General features: G+C 53.3%; 1 protein-coding gene across 1 annotated transcript; it reads left to right on the forward strand.

Annotated features, from left to right (window-relative positions):
- Positions 1-300: 300 nt before the first annotated feature.
- On the forward strand, positions 301-14,350 carry NECAP2 (NECAP endocytosis associated 2). Its single transcript, XM_005906008.3, has 8 exons — positions 301-458; positions 2,605-2,705; positions 5,399-5,503; positions 5,589-5,670; positions 6,620-6,728; positions 9,229-9,406; positions 12,195-12,279; positions 13,086-14,350. Exons 1-8 carry the CDS (start codon positions 367-369, stop codon positions 13,132-13,134), a joined length of 801 nt encoding a protein of 266 aa, XP_005906070.1. The 5' UTR covers positions 301-366; the 3' UTR covers positions 13,135-14,350.

Here is a 14,350-nt window from a genome sequence, read left to right on the forward strand (position 1 = left end):
TACTCTGTATATAAGTTAAATAAGCAGGGTGACAATATACATACAGCTTTGACTATTTCTCTCCCGATTTGCAGTCAGTCCATTGTTCCATGTCCAGTTCTGTTACTTCTTGACCTGCATACAGATTTCTCAGGAGGCAGGTCAGGTGGTCTGGGATTCCCATCTCTTTAAGAATTTCCCACAGTTTGTTGGGTGGCTCCTGGTTCCTTCCGCCACAGGTCGTGAGGCGAGACCTCCAGTAAAGGGCGCGCGGCGAGGAGCGGCTGACGCCCGCGATCTGCCGCTCTAGCCTGACGTGAGTCATAGAGTCGCGACTTCCGTCGGGCCGGGAAGGAGCCGGAAGTTCGGCGGGCTCGGGGCGTCGAGATGGAGGAAGCGGAGTACGAGTCGGTTCTCTGTGTGAAGCCAGATGTCCACGTCTACCGCATCCCGCCGCGGGCCACCAACCGTGGTTACAGGTGACCACCTGCCGCCAGGCTAGGCTAGTCACGACCTAACCCCTCCCCGGCCATCCCCACACGCCCACTGTGGGAGAGGACGGCCCGGCCAGTTGACGGGCGAGGGGCGGGCACAGGTAATGCTGCCGGTTCTCTCAGGTCGAGGCCGGAGCAGCGAGGGGTACCCAGACTTTCTCTTGTCTCAGTCCGACGAATGGGGTCCCGGCGGCGGGGACGGTTGAAAGCGATATATAGCATTTAGACCCTAAACATGGTCGGGAGTGGTGGTGTCACAGACCTTTTTTTCAGCGCTAGCTGACGGCCTTGAAGGGATCCTTGGAAAGACTTGAGGGGAGGAGCCCTGTCACTGGCAGAAATCCCCCAGGGAAGGAAGGGAGCCCAGAACCGGTCCAAAGGACCCGTCCTGGGAAGTTTTAAGCTGATGTTGAAAGCCCAGGGGCCCTTCCTTACCCAGTTTTCTTGGCACGAACCTCGGCCTTGATCACAGCCTCTGGCTGTTGAGAGGCATCCATCCCCACTTGTCTGGTGAAATGTTCACCTGAGACGAACAAATAGGCATGTTTGTAAAAGTAGATTATGTGGAAGAGAACACAGGAAACTGCCCTGCCAGAGGAAAGGGGGGGTTGGGAGGATACTTCCTTTCACCGAATGTCTTTGTACAGTTTGCATTTTGTCTTCGTTGTCAACGACTAAAAGCATTAAAAGAAAATAAGATAATGTCTCATATGGATAACCTAGCCTATGGCTATTTTGTGCCACACGGGGTTGGGGGTGGGGGTGAGCGGTCTTGAAGGCAATGTTTGTCCAGGTTATTTGGAGATACAGGGTTGTCCTGCACCACAGGAATGGTGGAGTGTCAACGTCTCTGGCCTCTTGTTACTTTTCAATTGTGTTAACATGGCCTCGTAGCTGATTTTCTAGTGAACAAATACTTTATTGAACACCTAGTACATCCATGACATAGTTTAAAAATAATATGAAAGCAACAATAGTGAGACAAAAACTCATTTGCTTTCTGTGGGCAAATGGGATGGGCCACCAAACCAGGGATGGTCATCTGCCTCCCTCCCGTCAGGAGGATGAGTCTGGTCCCCCAGAGATCGAGGTTACCAAGTGTTAAGGATGGCTAGGTTGGCAAAAAGGGAACTGCCAGCCTCTGCACTTCAGCCTCAGAGCTCTGCTTAACTTGAGTTAAAGGCCTCTTGTCTCAATAAGAGGAACTGAAGCTGTGTCAGCTGACTTGTGAATTGAAAGTCTGCATTAATGTGGCCTTCAAAACAACCTGCGTCCACAGTTATGACGTCTCTCCAAGACCTGGCATATGCTTAGGGACTTCTAAGAAAAGCCTCTTGGAAACACCCAAGGTTTTTGCTTTTGGGGGGTTTACTGAGATGGAACTAAAATGTAAAGTTAATGCTTTAAAAGAGCCAAAAGAGGCTGTTGAGATAGGTCTGTGGTTTCCTGGGTTTATTTCTCCTCAGGCTGCCTTTGAGAATAGATTTCCTGAATACTCATTCACTTTTCCCACATGTCCTGTTGGCTGTCCTTTGCTCGTCTGCTAACGCTTGCTCCCCTTCTTCTTTTCCTCCAAGATGGTCTCAGTGGTCCCAAATGATTGCTCTGATGGCCACAGCCTAGCAGTGTCTTCAGCAAACCATGTAGTTTGTAGTAGTTGCTTTCTCTACAGAAAAAAACCTAGAATTCTACTTCAGAGACGGTCTCTATAATCTGGAACTGGGGTTGGCCAGCTATGACCCATGTGTTTTTGTTTGGCTCATAAGCTAAGAATGGTTTCTACATTTTTAAATGGTTGGGGAACATTTTAAAGAAGAATTTTTCAGAATGTGAAAATTATATGAAAATCAGGTTGTCCATAAAGTTTCACTGAAATACAGCCCTGTTCAGTAGAAAATATGTAGTTAGAACACCTGAAGCACCAACATGTGACGCAGTATGACTGCTCTCCCTCTGCGGCTGCAGAGTGAGGAGTCCGGATGGAGATTGTGTGGTCCTTTTCCCAAGACGTCTGCCAACCCCGGTCTAGAGCACACAGCCCACATGCCCTTCCCATCCCTATCCCCACCCCCAACATGGAGAAGGGGAGCAGGAGCCTCTCGCAGCGGCACAACGGTTTTTGTCCCTTTAGGGCTGCGGAGTGGCAGCTGGACCAGCCATCATGGAGTGGCCGGCTGCGGATCACTGCAAAAGGCCAAGTGGCCTACATCAAGCTGGAGGACAGGACCTCAGGTAAAGGCCAGGGAGGCCTGCGTGGGGCTGAGGTACCACACCTCCCACTTTGTAAAGGGAGGGGCGGATGGGGCCTGGCCAAGCCACTCAGGGAATCGGGGGATCTGTCCTGGAGATCAGAGCCCGGGTATACTTGTACACTGACTCCATTCCCCAACCTTTAGTTTAAAAGAGTATTTTCTGTCAAGCACCTGTTCTTTTGGGCATCCTTAAGGCAATAGCACCCTACTCCAGTACTCTTGCTTGGAAAATCCCATGGACGGAGGAGCCTGTTAGGCTGCAATCCATGGGGTCACTAAGAGTCGGACACAACTGAGCGACTTCCCTTTCACTTTTCACTTTCATGCATTGGAGAAGGAAATGGCAACCCATTCCAGTGTTCTTGCCTGGAGAATCCCAGGGACGGGGAGCCTGGTGGGCTGCCGTCTATGGGGTCGCACAGAGTCAGACACGACTGAAGTGTCTAAGCATAGCATAGCAAGGAAGTACTAATTTGGGAGCCCAGAGAGAAAGGGCCTACAGGTTGGTCCCAAGTAGGAAGCCCTGGAGCTTGCCTGGAAAATAAGCCACACGTTGACTTCTGCTGTTAGCTTGGTTTCTTAATCAGGAATTCTGCTTATCAACTAAATGGTAACTTCCCAGACTGACCACACCCACTAACTGAAAGAACTGGAAATTGTCCTTCTCAGCTCTTTCTGTGGCGAGAGGACAAGCCAAGCTGGGCTGTGTTGGACTCAGCTGACAGTTGTCCCCCTTGGCAAAATCTCTGGCAATCCTGCGCCACCAGCGCCTCTGGGTGGGCTGTGGAGGGCAACATGGCCTGGAGCAGTCCCAGCCTACCCCCTGGAGTTGGAGTCAGATGCAGGGCTTCTCAGTCAGATGCCCCAGCATTCTGTAATGTCTTCTTTTTCTACCATAGAGGTTTTCCTTTGTGGGGCAAATAAAATGCAAAGATTCGTGAGCAAAACTGGCTGCCTCTTCTCAGATCTGCATCACTGTGTCTGAGCTATGGGGCCTTAGACAAGCCACATGACCTTTGATACCTTGGACTCCTTTTTGGTGAAATGGGGAGCACATTATTTCCTGCTTCCCGGGATTGTTGGAATACGAAATGAGCACATAGATATCCGAATGCTTTGTGAACTGCAAGGTGACCCAAAGCGCCAGTTTGTTTCAAGCATGACTGAGCATTGATGGCAGAGGAGTTTGAAGGGACGGCTGCCTGGTCTGCCCAGAGAACTCTGGCTGCGAGATTTGCTGGACGTCCCAGGTGGCATCACAAGGGAATGGCAGCACCTGTTCTCTGGGGACCCTGGGAACTACCTTTAAGGTACACACCTGGTGGGCCAGCCACTGCTCAGAGCTGAGCCTCACCTGCAGGAGCCACCCCAGGACACCCTTAGCTTGGGGTCCTGCCCACTGGGTCGTGTTTGTCCCTCACTTTCCAATCACTCTAGGCCAGGGTGTCTCAGCTTCGGCAGTAGTGACATTTGGGGCCAGCTGAGTTATGTGGCCTGAGTCATATTTAAGATAACTTAGCAACATCTCTGACTTCTCCCTACTAGATGCCAGTAGCACCCCCAAGTTGTGACAGTCACAAGTGTCACCAGACATTGCCAGATGTCCCTTGGCAGAAGGGAGGTCCAAATCACCTGTGATGGAGAACCACTGCTCTAGGCTGAAAGCATCCGGGTGAATCCCAGATCCCCAGGTACCAAACTAGAGAGGGCAGAGGAGTTAACAAGAAGCTACAAACTTGGTCCACCGATTTGGATTCAGTTCAGCCTTGATCGCACAGTCACCTCTGAACCATAGGATTTAGTAGAAACTGGTCAATACTTGACTCATCAACAGAGATTAGCACACTCGAAAACAATACCAGTTGTAAATGCTCGCAGAAGATGTGTGTTGTACTACACCCTGGAGAGCCGTAGTTGATAAAGGGATGCATTTTACAAGAGCTGTTTTTGTTGTTTTTTTAGTTCTACCTGTTTATTGCTACCAATTCATTTCTCTCTAACCCCCTCCGTCATGCCAGCGCATGGACTGTAGCCCGCTAGGCTCTTCTGTCCATGGAATTTTCCAGGCAAGAATACTGGAGTGGGTTGCCATTTCCTCCTCCAAGGAAGAGCTGTTTTTAAAATCAGTCACTCTTTTGGCCTGTGATTAGATTAAATCAGCCTGCTTCAGGTCCTTCTGAGAGTGCAGAAACCCGCCCGCTTCACTGGGTTCACCTGTCCCTTGAGTCCTGCCTTTGGTACTGGAATGATGCAGAACGTGTGATCTCCCTGAACCAGGGCCCTCAGGGTACAGGCAGTGGATGTGAATGGGCGAGACACGGAACGGTGACCAGCTCCAGCCCGTCATTCTCACGTGGAAGTGGAAGCCCAACGTTGCTAGAGCTTTTGATTTTAAGAGAAGCCAGAAATCTGGATTATTTTACATGTAATTTGATTTTGAAGTGTTGGCAGTTAAGTTGAAAGTGCTAAACTAGGAACTGAGTCTGGCCTGTAGGCCACCTCTGACTTAGACCTCTCATCGGTTGTATTCCTGTTGTGTTCCTTTAGCCAGAATGCATTTGACTTGAATTCCAGAGTCAGGTTTGCCGCTCTGCCTCGAAGGGCAAGGGCCCTAGTCATGGGATAGAAATAGGCTGTGAGGGCCTCAAGGCTCATCCTCACTTCCGCTTTCAGGGGAGCTCTTTGCTCAGGCCCCAGTGGATCAGTTTCCCGGCACAGCTGTGGAGAGCGTGACGGATTCCAGCAGGTACTTCGTTATCCGCATCGAAGATGGAAACGGTAAGCTCGGGACTCGGGGCTTCCTCTTCCGAGAAGGGTTTCCTCTGCCTTTGGAAAGTAGGATTGATTGTGTGTTGTCCCTCAGGGCGACGGGCGTTTATTGGAATTGGCTTCGGGGACCGAGGTGACGCCTTTGACTTCAATGTTGCCTTGCAGGACCATTTCAAGTGAGTGGTTCCAGGAGACACACTCATGCTTCCTCCCTCTTTCGTGGGACAGAATGATCTCCCAGGTTAGGATACCCAGGTGGTTGTGTGTGATCTGTCTGCTGGCAGTCTCAGGGGAACTCACTTCTCCTTTAAGATAGGTCCCCTCTGCGCTCTTCGAGTCCTCATCTCTGCCTTGAGGTCTCCTTTTCCTGAGGCCCATCTCTGACCCCCAGTCAGCTGCCCCAGCCTTGGAGGTGTCATGTCTCTGCCCCCGTCAGTCCCTTGAGTGGCCGGGGTCCTTTCCCGGCTCCCTTGGCCTTTGCAGACCCGTTCCTCTATGCTGTGATAAGCAGTGCTGGGATTTCCAGGCCACTCAGCACATGCCCTGCTGGTCCTTTCTGAAGCTAGAACGGCAGGAAAACCTATCCCCTGCCATCTGAGGCCTCCATCTCTGGCTGTGGGGAGTGTGCAGCTGCTCACGTGAGTGCTTCTAGCTCCGCTCTGCTCTACGTGGCTGCTGGAGCACTGCTCTTTGGAGAGTGGGGGACCTTTTTGGTGCTTTCCACTTGCTGGGCATCTGTCCTGTCTCACCATCTACTTTTTAAGCCCCTGGACGGTGTTTTGGTCTTCACGCCACATGCTGAGGAGGAGAGGCCCAGGTTCTTAGATTTCCTGAAGACCAGTGTTAGGACCCTCTACCTAAATGGCCTTGTGGCGTTTCATAGTCTTTGAGGCGTAGGCAGTCGGCATCCCGTGTTGCTAGTGAGGAAACTGGCAAACGCGCAGCTGCCTACATGTCAAAGCCAGGACCTGAACGCAGGCCTAGTTCTCAAGCTGCTCTCAGGTCCTCCTGCAAGGTTGCAGTCACAGCCTTGTCCTGGACTGATGGCAGGTGGGACTGAAGCGAGGGCGTGAACACAGGGCAGCCCGCCCCTTCCTCACCTCTTCCTTCCTCTTTTCTCCCCAGGTGGGTGAAACAGCAGTGTGAATTTGCAAAACAAGCCCAGAACCCAGATCAAGGTCCCAAATTGGACCTAAGCTTCAAGGAGGGCCAGACCATCAAGCTCAACATCGCGGTGAGTGCTGCCCCTGCTTGGCGGCCTTGGCCACCACACCAAGCCCAGCCCAGAGCCGCCGCTCTTCTCAAAGTTCAGCACGTGTTTATTGAGCAGCAGCCCAACGCCAGGTATTGCGCTGGGGGCGAGCAAGAGGGCTCTGCTATCACAGAGCTCAGAGTGGAGCTGAGATGAGGGAATCGAGATGTGATTACGTGGCGGGAAGGTTCTGTGACCTCAGGATGTCTTCAGTGCTGTGAACTCCTGGAGTGGGGGGTCCTGCAGCCTAGAGTTAGGGGGAACCAGAGATGCCTTCCTGGAAGAAGTGACCTACGAGCAAGGGAAGAGAGGTCAGAGGGCGGTTCAGAGGGCATGGCGTGTGCAAAGCCTCTTGAGGAACATCAGTCGCTTGCTGACGTAGCTGATGTTTCTGTGTTGGCCCTTGGCAGGGGGGCCCATGTACTCACCTCAGGTTGTGTTTTGGGGACGTCCCTGGTGGCCCTTTGGTTAAGACCCCACGTTCCCGATGCGGGGGACACGGGTCCAGTCCAGTCCCCGGTTAGGGAACTGGATCCCACATGCTGCAACTAAGAGATTCCTCGCGCCACAGCTAAGACCTGGCACAGCCAAATTAAGAAAAAAAAAAAAGATGGGCAGCGCTCTGCTGGCGGGGAAGTGTCGGGTGGGCACTGGGGGTCGCGGGCAGCTCTGCTGGCGGTGGTGTCCTGGCTCCCTTGTCGTGGTCCTGACGGGCCCTGCATCTCAGGAGCAGTTGAGCTGGGCTGGAGTGCAGGACGTGGCCTCTGCCTGGGTATGGGGGTGGAGCTGAATGATTGGGGGAACTGAGGACCTGGTGGATTTGTTTCTGAAGACAGTTTGTAACCTGAAAATAACAGTCTTCCGCTTCACTTACTATCTCTTTTCTCCTCTCTTCTGCTTCCTGCTGGTGATGATTTGGGACCCTTGAAGTTGGTCAACTGTCTCTTAAGAGAAAATCCAGGTCATGTCCCGTGGACTGGTTGGGATGTGAGTCTCTGTCTTATTGGGAAGAAACTAACATTTAAAGAGCATCAGCCGTGTGCCAGGTAGTGTTTTTAGGGCACTTCTCACGTGGATTAAACATTCTCCCCGTTTACAGGAGAGGAAGTGGAGGCATAGAGAGCTGGAGGGTCTTGCGCAGGGTCGTCGAGCTAGAATAATCAGCACAGCTGTACGCGTACCCAGGGCCTGGAAGGCTTAGGCTACCCACCCCAGTATTCTCTGGCGTCCCTGGTGGCTCAGCTGGTAAAGAATCCACCTGCAATATGGGAGACGTGGATTCGATCCCTGGGTTGGGAAGATTCCCTGGAGAGGGAAAAGGCTACCCACTCCAGTATTCTGGCCTGGAGAATTCCATGGACAGTATAGTCCATGGGGTCAAAAAGAGTCAGACACGGCTGAGTGACTTTCACTTCAGTTCACTTGACTCTGGTCTGTGATCTCAGCATTGGATTAAGCTGCTGCTCTCCTGGCAAGGTGGGAACCATGCCATCTTCATCTTTGAGATGCTCTGGCTTTTGGTTCACCTCGGTGTTGACGTTTCTGTTTTTTTTTATTAAATGTTTCGTTGAGGTATAATATACATACAGAAAAGCACACACATTGTAAATGCAGAACTCAGTGACTTTTTTAAAAACAAATATGCAGGCTTCTCTGGTGGTCTGGTGGTTCAGAATCTGCCTGCCAGTGCAGTGGATATGGGTTCTATCACTGGTCCGGGAAGATCCCAGATTCTGTGGAGCAGCTGAGCCTGTGCACCCAACTGCTGAGCCTGTGCTGCAGAGCCTATGCTCCGCAAGAGGAGACGCCATTGCACTGAGAGAAAGCCCATGCACAGCCGTGAGGACCCAGTGCAGCTGAAGATGAGGAAATAAATGTTGAAAACACAAGTTTGCTCACACAAGCTAGCCCCCAGATGAAGACGTGGATGGCTCTCAGCACTCTGGAAGCCCCTCCCCTGCTCTCTTCCGCAGGACAGAGTGAGCACTATCCTGATGTTGTTTTTAACGTTTTATTGATTGACTCACACACCTCATACTCCTTTATGTATGGCTCCTTTCGTTTACTCAGCCTGGCATGTGTGAGAGCATCCATATTGTTGAGTGTAGTCGGTTTATCCTTGTGGTGGTGGCAGGCTGCATTATGAGAAGGAATGCAGTTACCTGATGGTGGGCATCGGGGCTGTCTCCAGTTTGGGGCTGTTACAGGAGCGCTGCTGTCAGTGTGCAGATGGTGTCTTTGGTGCCCACGTGTATGTATTTCTGTTGGGTCCATGTAGGAGTGGAATGGCAGAGGCATCAGGTCATATGTTCAGCTTTAAAGATTCTTACAAACAGCTTTTCAAGGTGAAAATGCTGCGTGGATGGCTGCTGCGCGTCCTGGTGACGCAGACGTTTGGGGCCCCGGGGTCACCTTGTGCAGCTTTCTGATGGCAGTGGGGTCCAGCAGAGCTGACCGACGCTCATTCCTCCCCTCTTTTTAGAGCATGAAGAAGAAGGACGGCGCAGCCGGGACGCCCCGCGCCCGGCCCACCAGCACGGGAGGACTGAGCCTGCTTCCCCCACCCCCGGGGGCAAAGACCGCTGCCCTGGCCCCTCTCTCCGGGGAGCATTTGTCTGTGGGGGGCTCTGTCGTCCAGCCAGCAGTTTCTCCCAGCTCAGGTCAGTGTGCGAGGGTGATGGCCCCGCAGCTTGGGCTCCTCTTCCCCCTGGCAGCGGGCCCCGCAGCTTTCCCTCCTTCGCCCACGTTGGTCACACTTAGTGCCCGTTGTGAGGAACTGGAGGGTGGGTGCCACAAAGCTGGTCCTGCCCACACTGGGTAAGGGCTTCCTCTCTTCCCACCACTTCTCCTTCAGGGTGTCTGTCCCGCCCTGATGGGCAGGGACTACAACTCACTTGTTGCCGTGAAATCTTCAGCGCATGGGTTCCTGGTTCTCAGAGGCTGCTCATTAAATGAGTGAGTGATGGTGACATGGTCTCTGGTCACAGGATGCTCAGTCTGTTCGTAACAGAAGAGAAGAGTCCTGAGCACAGAGACCAAATGCACAGGGACCAAACTCACATGATCTCGGGAGCTGTCGTCATGGAAGAGGTGGCATTGAATCAGGCCTTGAAGGACAAAGATCTGGGCAGGGGTGCTGGCGTTGCAGACAGAAGAAGAGCATGAACAGGACTTAGACTTTTAAGCATTGGTGTGTTAGGGAGATGGAGGCTGCACGAGTGTTCCACGGTGGGTGGTGGGAAGTATACCTGGAGATTGAGTTTGTAGCAGGCTCCTCAGCGAGGCTGTTGGGCACTGGACGCCGTGAGGCAGCTCCCCCAGCGGCTGCGCTGGCGCTCGCTCCAGGCCGTGAGCAGCGCCCCTGGAGACCCGGGGTTCTGGACGTGAGTGCCTCGTGCCAGCCGCGGAGGTGCTGGGAGGCCAGCCCGGCCCCTCAGTGTCCCCACCCTGCCTGCCAGGCCAGTGTGATGCTCTTCGCCTTCCTTGGGCTGGCTGACTGTCGCCAGACCCCTTTCTCTGACCAGCATATTGGGCTGGGGGAGGATCCCAACAAGAAGCCTGCTTTCTTTCCCTTTTAAGGGTCGGGCCTACCTGGAGGTCAGGCTTCAAACCTCAGCCCTGTGGGGAATCCCTCACCCCAAGAGAACGGCAGGAGCAGCAGTTGGGGAGTGTGCCTGCCCAGCCCCTGGAGTCACTCTCAGTGAGGTCACAGGACCCCTGGGCTTGGCATTCTGGGGACAGGGGCGGGAACCTGCACACTTCACACCGTTGGGGGCTCACTGAGGCCTGAGGGCCACAGTCTCGGGCGTTCTGTCTGTGGCCGATGCACGTCCAGTGCCAACGTGGAGTCCCTGTGTCATGCCAGATAGCGTTTGAGGGCACTGCAGGTGCAGCCCCAGGCCTCCGCTCCCAAGGCCTCGTGACGTGACGCGCTGGACAGGCAGCTGCGGGTCGTGACTAGCCAGCATTCATGAGCACTTGCTATATGCTCCCAGGCCAGACTGAGTGAGTTCACAGTCTAGCTAACCGTTGTGTGATATTCAGAAGATTGCCTGCTACTTCGTGCCTCAGTTTTTTTATCTGTAGGAAAGGAGTAGTAATGATGCCTACAGCACAGGTTTCTTGTGAGGATCCAATGCGCCAACCCACACAGTGCGTGCAGAACGGCACCTGGACAGTGTAAGCGCTCCCTGAACGTTGGCTCTCGTGTGCGTGGCACTGCATCGTTACACCATCATCACAGTTGACTGGGCCTGTTGGATGCCCTCCACTTGTATTAACATATTTGATCCTCAGACAGGTCAGTCTTACGAAAAGTATTCATCACTGCTGTCTCCATTTTAGAGATACGGAGATTGAGGCTGAGGTAACCTGCATAAAGTCAAACAGGCTGGCCTGTCTTCCCCCAGGGGCTGTGGTGAGGTTCAAAGGAGATAATGTCTATTAAATACTTATGTGCTTATTCGCTCAGTCGTGTCCGACTCTGCGACCCCATGGACTGTAGCCTGCCAGGCTCCTCTGTCCATGGGATTCTCCAGGCAAGAATACTAGAGTGGGTTGCCATGCCCTCCTTCAGGGGATCTTCCCCAGCCAGGGTAGAACCCAGGTCTCCCACATTGCAGGCGGATTTTACCTGCAGATTCTTGACCTCAGATTCTTTACCATCTGAGCCACCGGGGCAGCCCACGTTTTACAGTTCACTGAGTGTCCAACTGGGCGAACTACTGAACTGTGGAGGGCCCTGCTTGTATGTGGTTTTCCGGCCCATTAGACATTAGACGTAGCTGGTGGGAAGGCAGGTGGCTGGCACCACTGGGGGAGGGGCCGGAAAAGCAGGCCTGCCGCCATGTCGTGCCCTCCACCCGGTGACAACGCCCACACAGATGCCCCCTTGGGACTTCTGGAAGACTCCCCAGCCCCATAAGTTTGGCTCCTAGGACTTGGCACATGTCTGGGACATAACTTTCTCAGCTAGTTGAGCCAGACACTGGCCCGAGGACTTTATATAAAGACAGTGTTGCAGTTTTGGTGAGCATTCTTCGTCCAAGAGGTCAGGAGGTAGTACATTTTACAGATTTCCAGCATCAATGGTTGGGGCGAGGTGTGCTCCAGGTAGAGTGATGGCGTGGGACCCGCCCTCGCTGGTCCCCTCCCCTCCGCCTGGCGTGTGGCCTCTGCGCTGTCTCCAGGGGCCCCTGCTGGTCCCCTCCTCTCACCGGGCATGTGGCCTCTGCGCGTCTCCAGGGGCCCCTCGGGCTCATTAGAAGCAGCAGAAATGTGAATGGCTGGAGGTGTTTGTTGCCAAAAGGCACGTCTCTGCACGTCTTTCTCAGCACCTTGGAATCACAGTCTGATTTCCTGGTTACTGAGGCAACCAGAAGGGGAGGTCTCTGACGCCTCTATCTCTTTCTCTCCTCTTCTTCCCATTGGACTTGGGGACGTCTGTAGGAGGTGCCACTGTGTCCTGGCCACAGCCCAAGCCTGCCACCACTGCCACTGCCGACATCTGGGGAGACTTCACCAAATCCACAGGGTGAGGAGGGTCAGGTTCTCTGTGCTGGGACTGGGGCCAGGGCTGTTACTTTACAAACCTGGGATCGCCCCAGCGCCTGCCTTCTGACGTCAGGAGCAAGAGCACTGATGTAGACGCTTTCAGGCCACTGAGGGGACGGAGCCCCAGAGTGCCCACTCTGGGTGGCACGTTTCTCTCTGGGAAGGCTTTTTGCTGCCTTCCGCTGCTGAATGGCCTGGAGCCGCCCTCTGCAGCTCCTTCTGGTCTTTAAACCACCTCACCAGGTACTCTGGCTTGTCACAGTACCTCTAATCTCCTCCCAACTAGCTACCCCAGGACACTGGGCCAAGCGTTCACCAGGGTTCTGGCGTTGGCCCATCCTCATGGGACCTCTGCCTTTTCTGCTTCCTTAAAATTTCAAGCCTTTCCTAGGGATCAGGGTGAAAAGATGCTAAATGCACAGCATCGTTATGTGGACAGGCTGTAGACTGGGAGTCAGCACACACTTGCTCTCAAGGACCAGGAAGCCAAAGTTTAAACTGTGCAAGCTAGTTGGTCTCTATCCCAGCTCCTCATCAGCACTCCTGTAGCCCAGAACAGCCACAGTATGTGAGTGAGGGAGTGTGCCTGTGTACCAGTGAAACTTTATTTACATAGACAGGCAGAAAACTAGATTTGGTCTAGTCCTGGGTTGTAGTTTGCTGACCCTGGCTCTAGAACATTCAGAAACTGGCTTCTTAGAGTTCTTTCTGCCTAGAGAGAAGTTACATCTTTTGTGCTCTGTATTTCCAAACATTTGAAATCTGCCCCTCTCCCTATCTTTCCAGGTCGACCTCCAGCCAGACTCAGCCAGGCGCAGGCTGGGTCCAGTTCTGACCTGGACGTGACTCTCTTCCTCATAGGACTTCTGGAGAGGAGTCGCCTCGTCGGGGCTGAAGGAAGGAGCATGCGGTGCTCCCTGGCCAGCCTCTGTTGGGAACATGAGTCTCTCCTCTCCTCCTCCTTGCCTGGCTCTCTCAACAGACTGGGCGTGTTGGGCGGTACGTTGGCCCCGTGTCACACTGTTGCCTGGGATTCAAATTTGCAACCAGAACATGGAAGAAGAGTTTCTGGATCCCTACCCCCCGTCTGTCCTCTTGACATGAAAGAGACTCTGAGACTCTTCCATCGTGATGACTCTTATTAAACACAAGCCCCCAAAGCAAAAGAAGGGCTGGAGTGTACTGCCTGGGTTCAGACCAGCCCGTCTGGGGGAGGCCATAGGTGTCACATGATCGCTATCTGGAGGGGGCCTTTGTGCACGCGTCGGCTGAGCCACTCCAGTCAGGAGGAGGGAGTCCTTCCTGATTTCCAGCAGGTCTTTAGGCTGCAGCCTGAACAGATGATCAGGAGGGAAACCAAGAGTATTAACCAGCTTTTTAAAATTCTCTTAATGTTTGCTTTGCTAATGTGCTGATCTGCACTAACTCATGGTCTTTGTAAAAGCATGCTCTGGCAGCCTGCCCCGTAGGGAGCCTCTGAAAGCATTCCTCACCGTCAGCCGCAGGAGCTTCTCTGAGCTTCAGGAGCAGTGTTCATCTCAACCTTGTGGCCTGGTTTCCGTGTGTGCAAGGCCCGGTGGGCAGGGCAGGGCCGAGGCAGGCGCTGGCGGCAGGTAGGCCTGCGTCCGGGCCAGAGAGTGGCCGCTGCTCTCATGGAGGTGAGGGGTTTGGCCCTGTTGTCGCGGGCTGCCGTCTCGGCTCCCAGGCTCACTGCGTGGTTCCTGGCGGACTTGGGCTCTCTCCCGGCTGTTTCCTGAAGTGCCTTGTCTGCAGACAGCTCCTTCCTTTCTCCTCTCCTTCGGGGACTGTACGTGACACACAGAAGGAGTTCTGAAGCAACTGGAAGTCTAGGCTTGCCTGTGTTCCTGGTTTATAGGAAATACTTTTATCTGAGCACACCTCTAAAATCGCTTCCATTGACATCCAATACCTCTTTAACTGAAAGCGTTCCTTTTTGAAAGGTCTAGATGATGAACTGAAAAAAAGTCTTGGCCTTTTGGTGGGACCAGATTTCTAAGATAAAAAATAAATATTTCTACTCTGTCAGTGTA

Source organism: Bos mutus, chromosome 2 (genome assembly GCF_027580195.1).
Source record: "Bos mutus isolate GX-2022 chromosome 2, NWIPB_WYAK_1.1, whole genome shotgun sequence".
Taxonomy (NCBI): domain Eukaryota; kingdom Metazoa; phylum Chordata; class Mammalia; order Artiodactyla; family Bovidae; genus Bos; species Bos mutus.

Excerpts from the sequence above, each read along its gene's own strand:
- NECAP2 (XM_005906008.3), top strand. The coding sequence starts at position 367 with ATGGAGGAAGCGGAGTACGAGTCGGTTCTCTGTGTGAAGCCAGATGTC. Across the intron at positions 5,504-5,588 it reads CCGCATCGAAGATGGAAACG|GGCGACGGGCGTTTATTGGA; the intron begins GTAAGCTCGGGA and ends GTTGTCCCTCAG. Across the intron at positions 5,671-6,619 it reads GCCTTGCAGGACCATTTCAA|GTGGGTGAAACAGCAGTGTG; the intron begins GTGAGTGGTTCC and ends TTTTCTCCCCAG.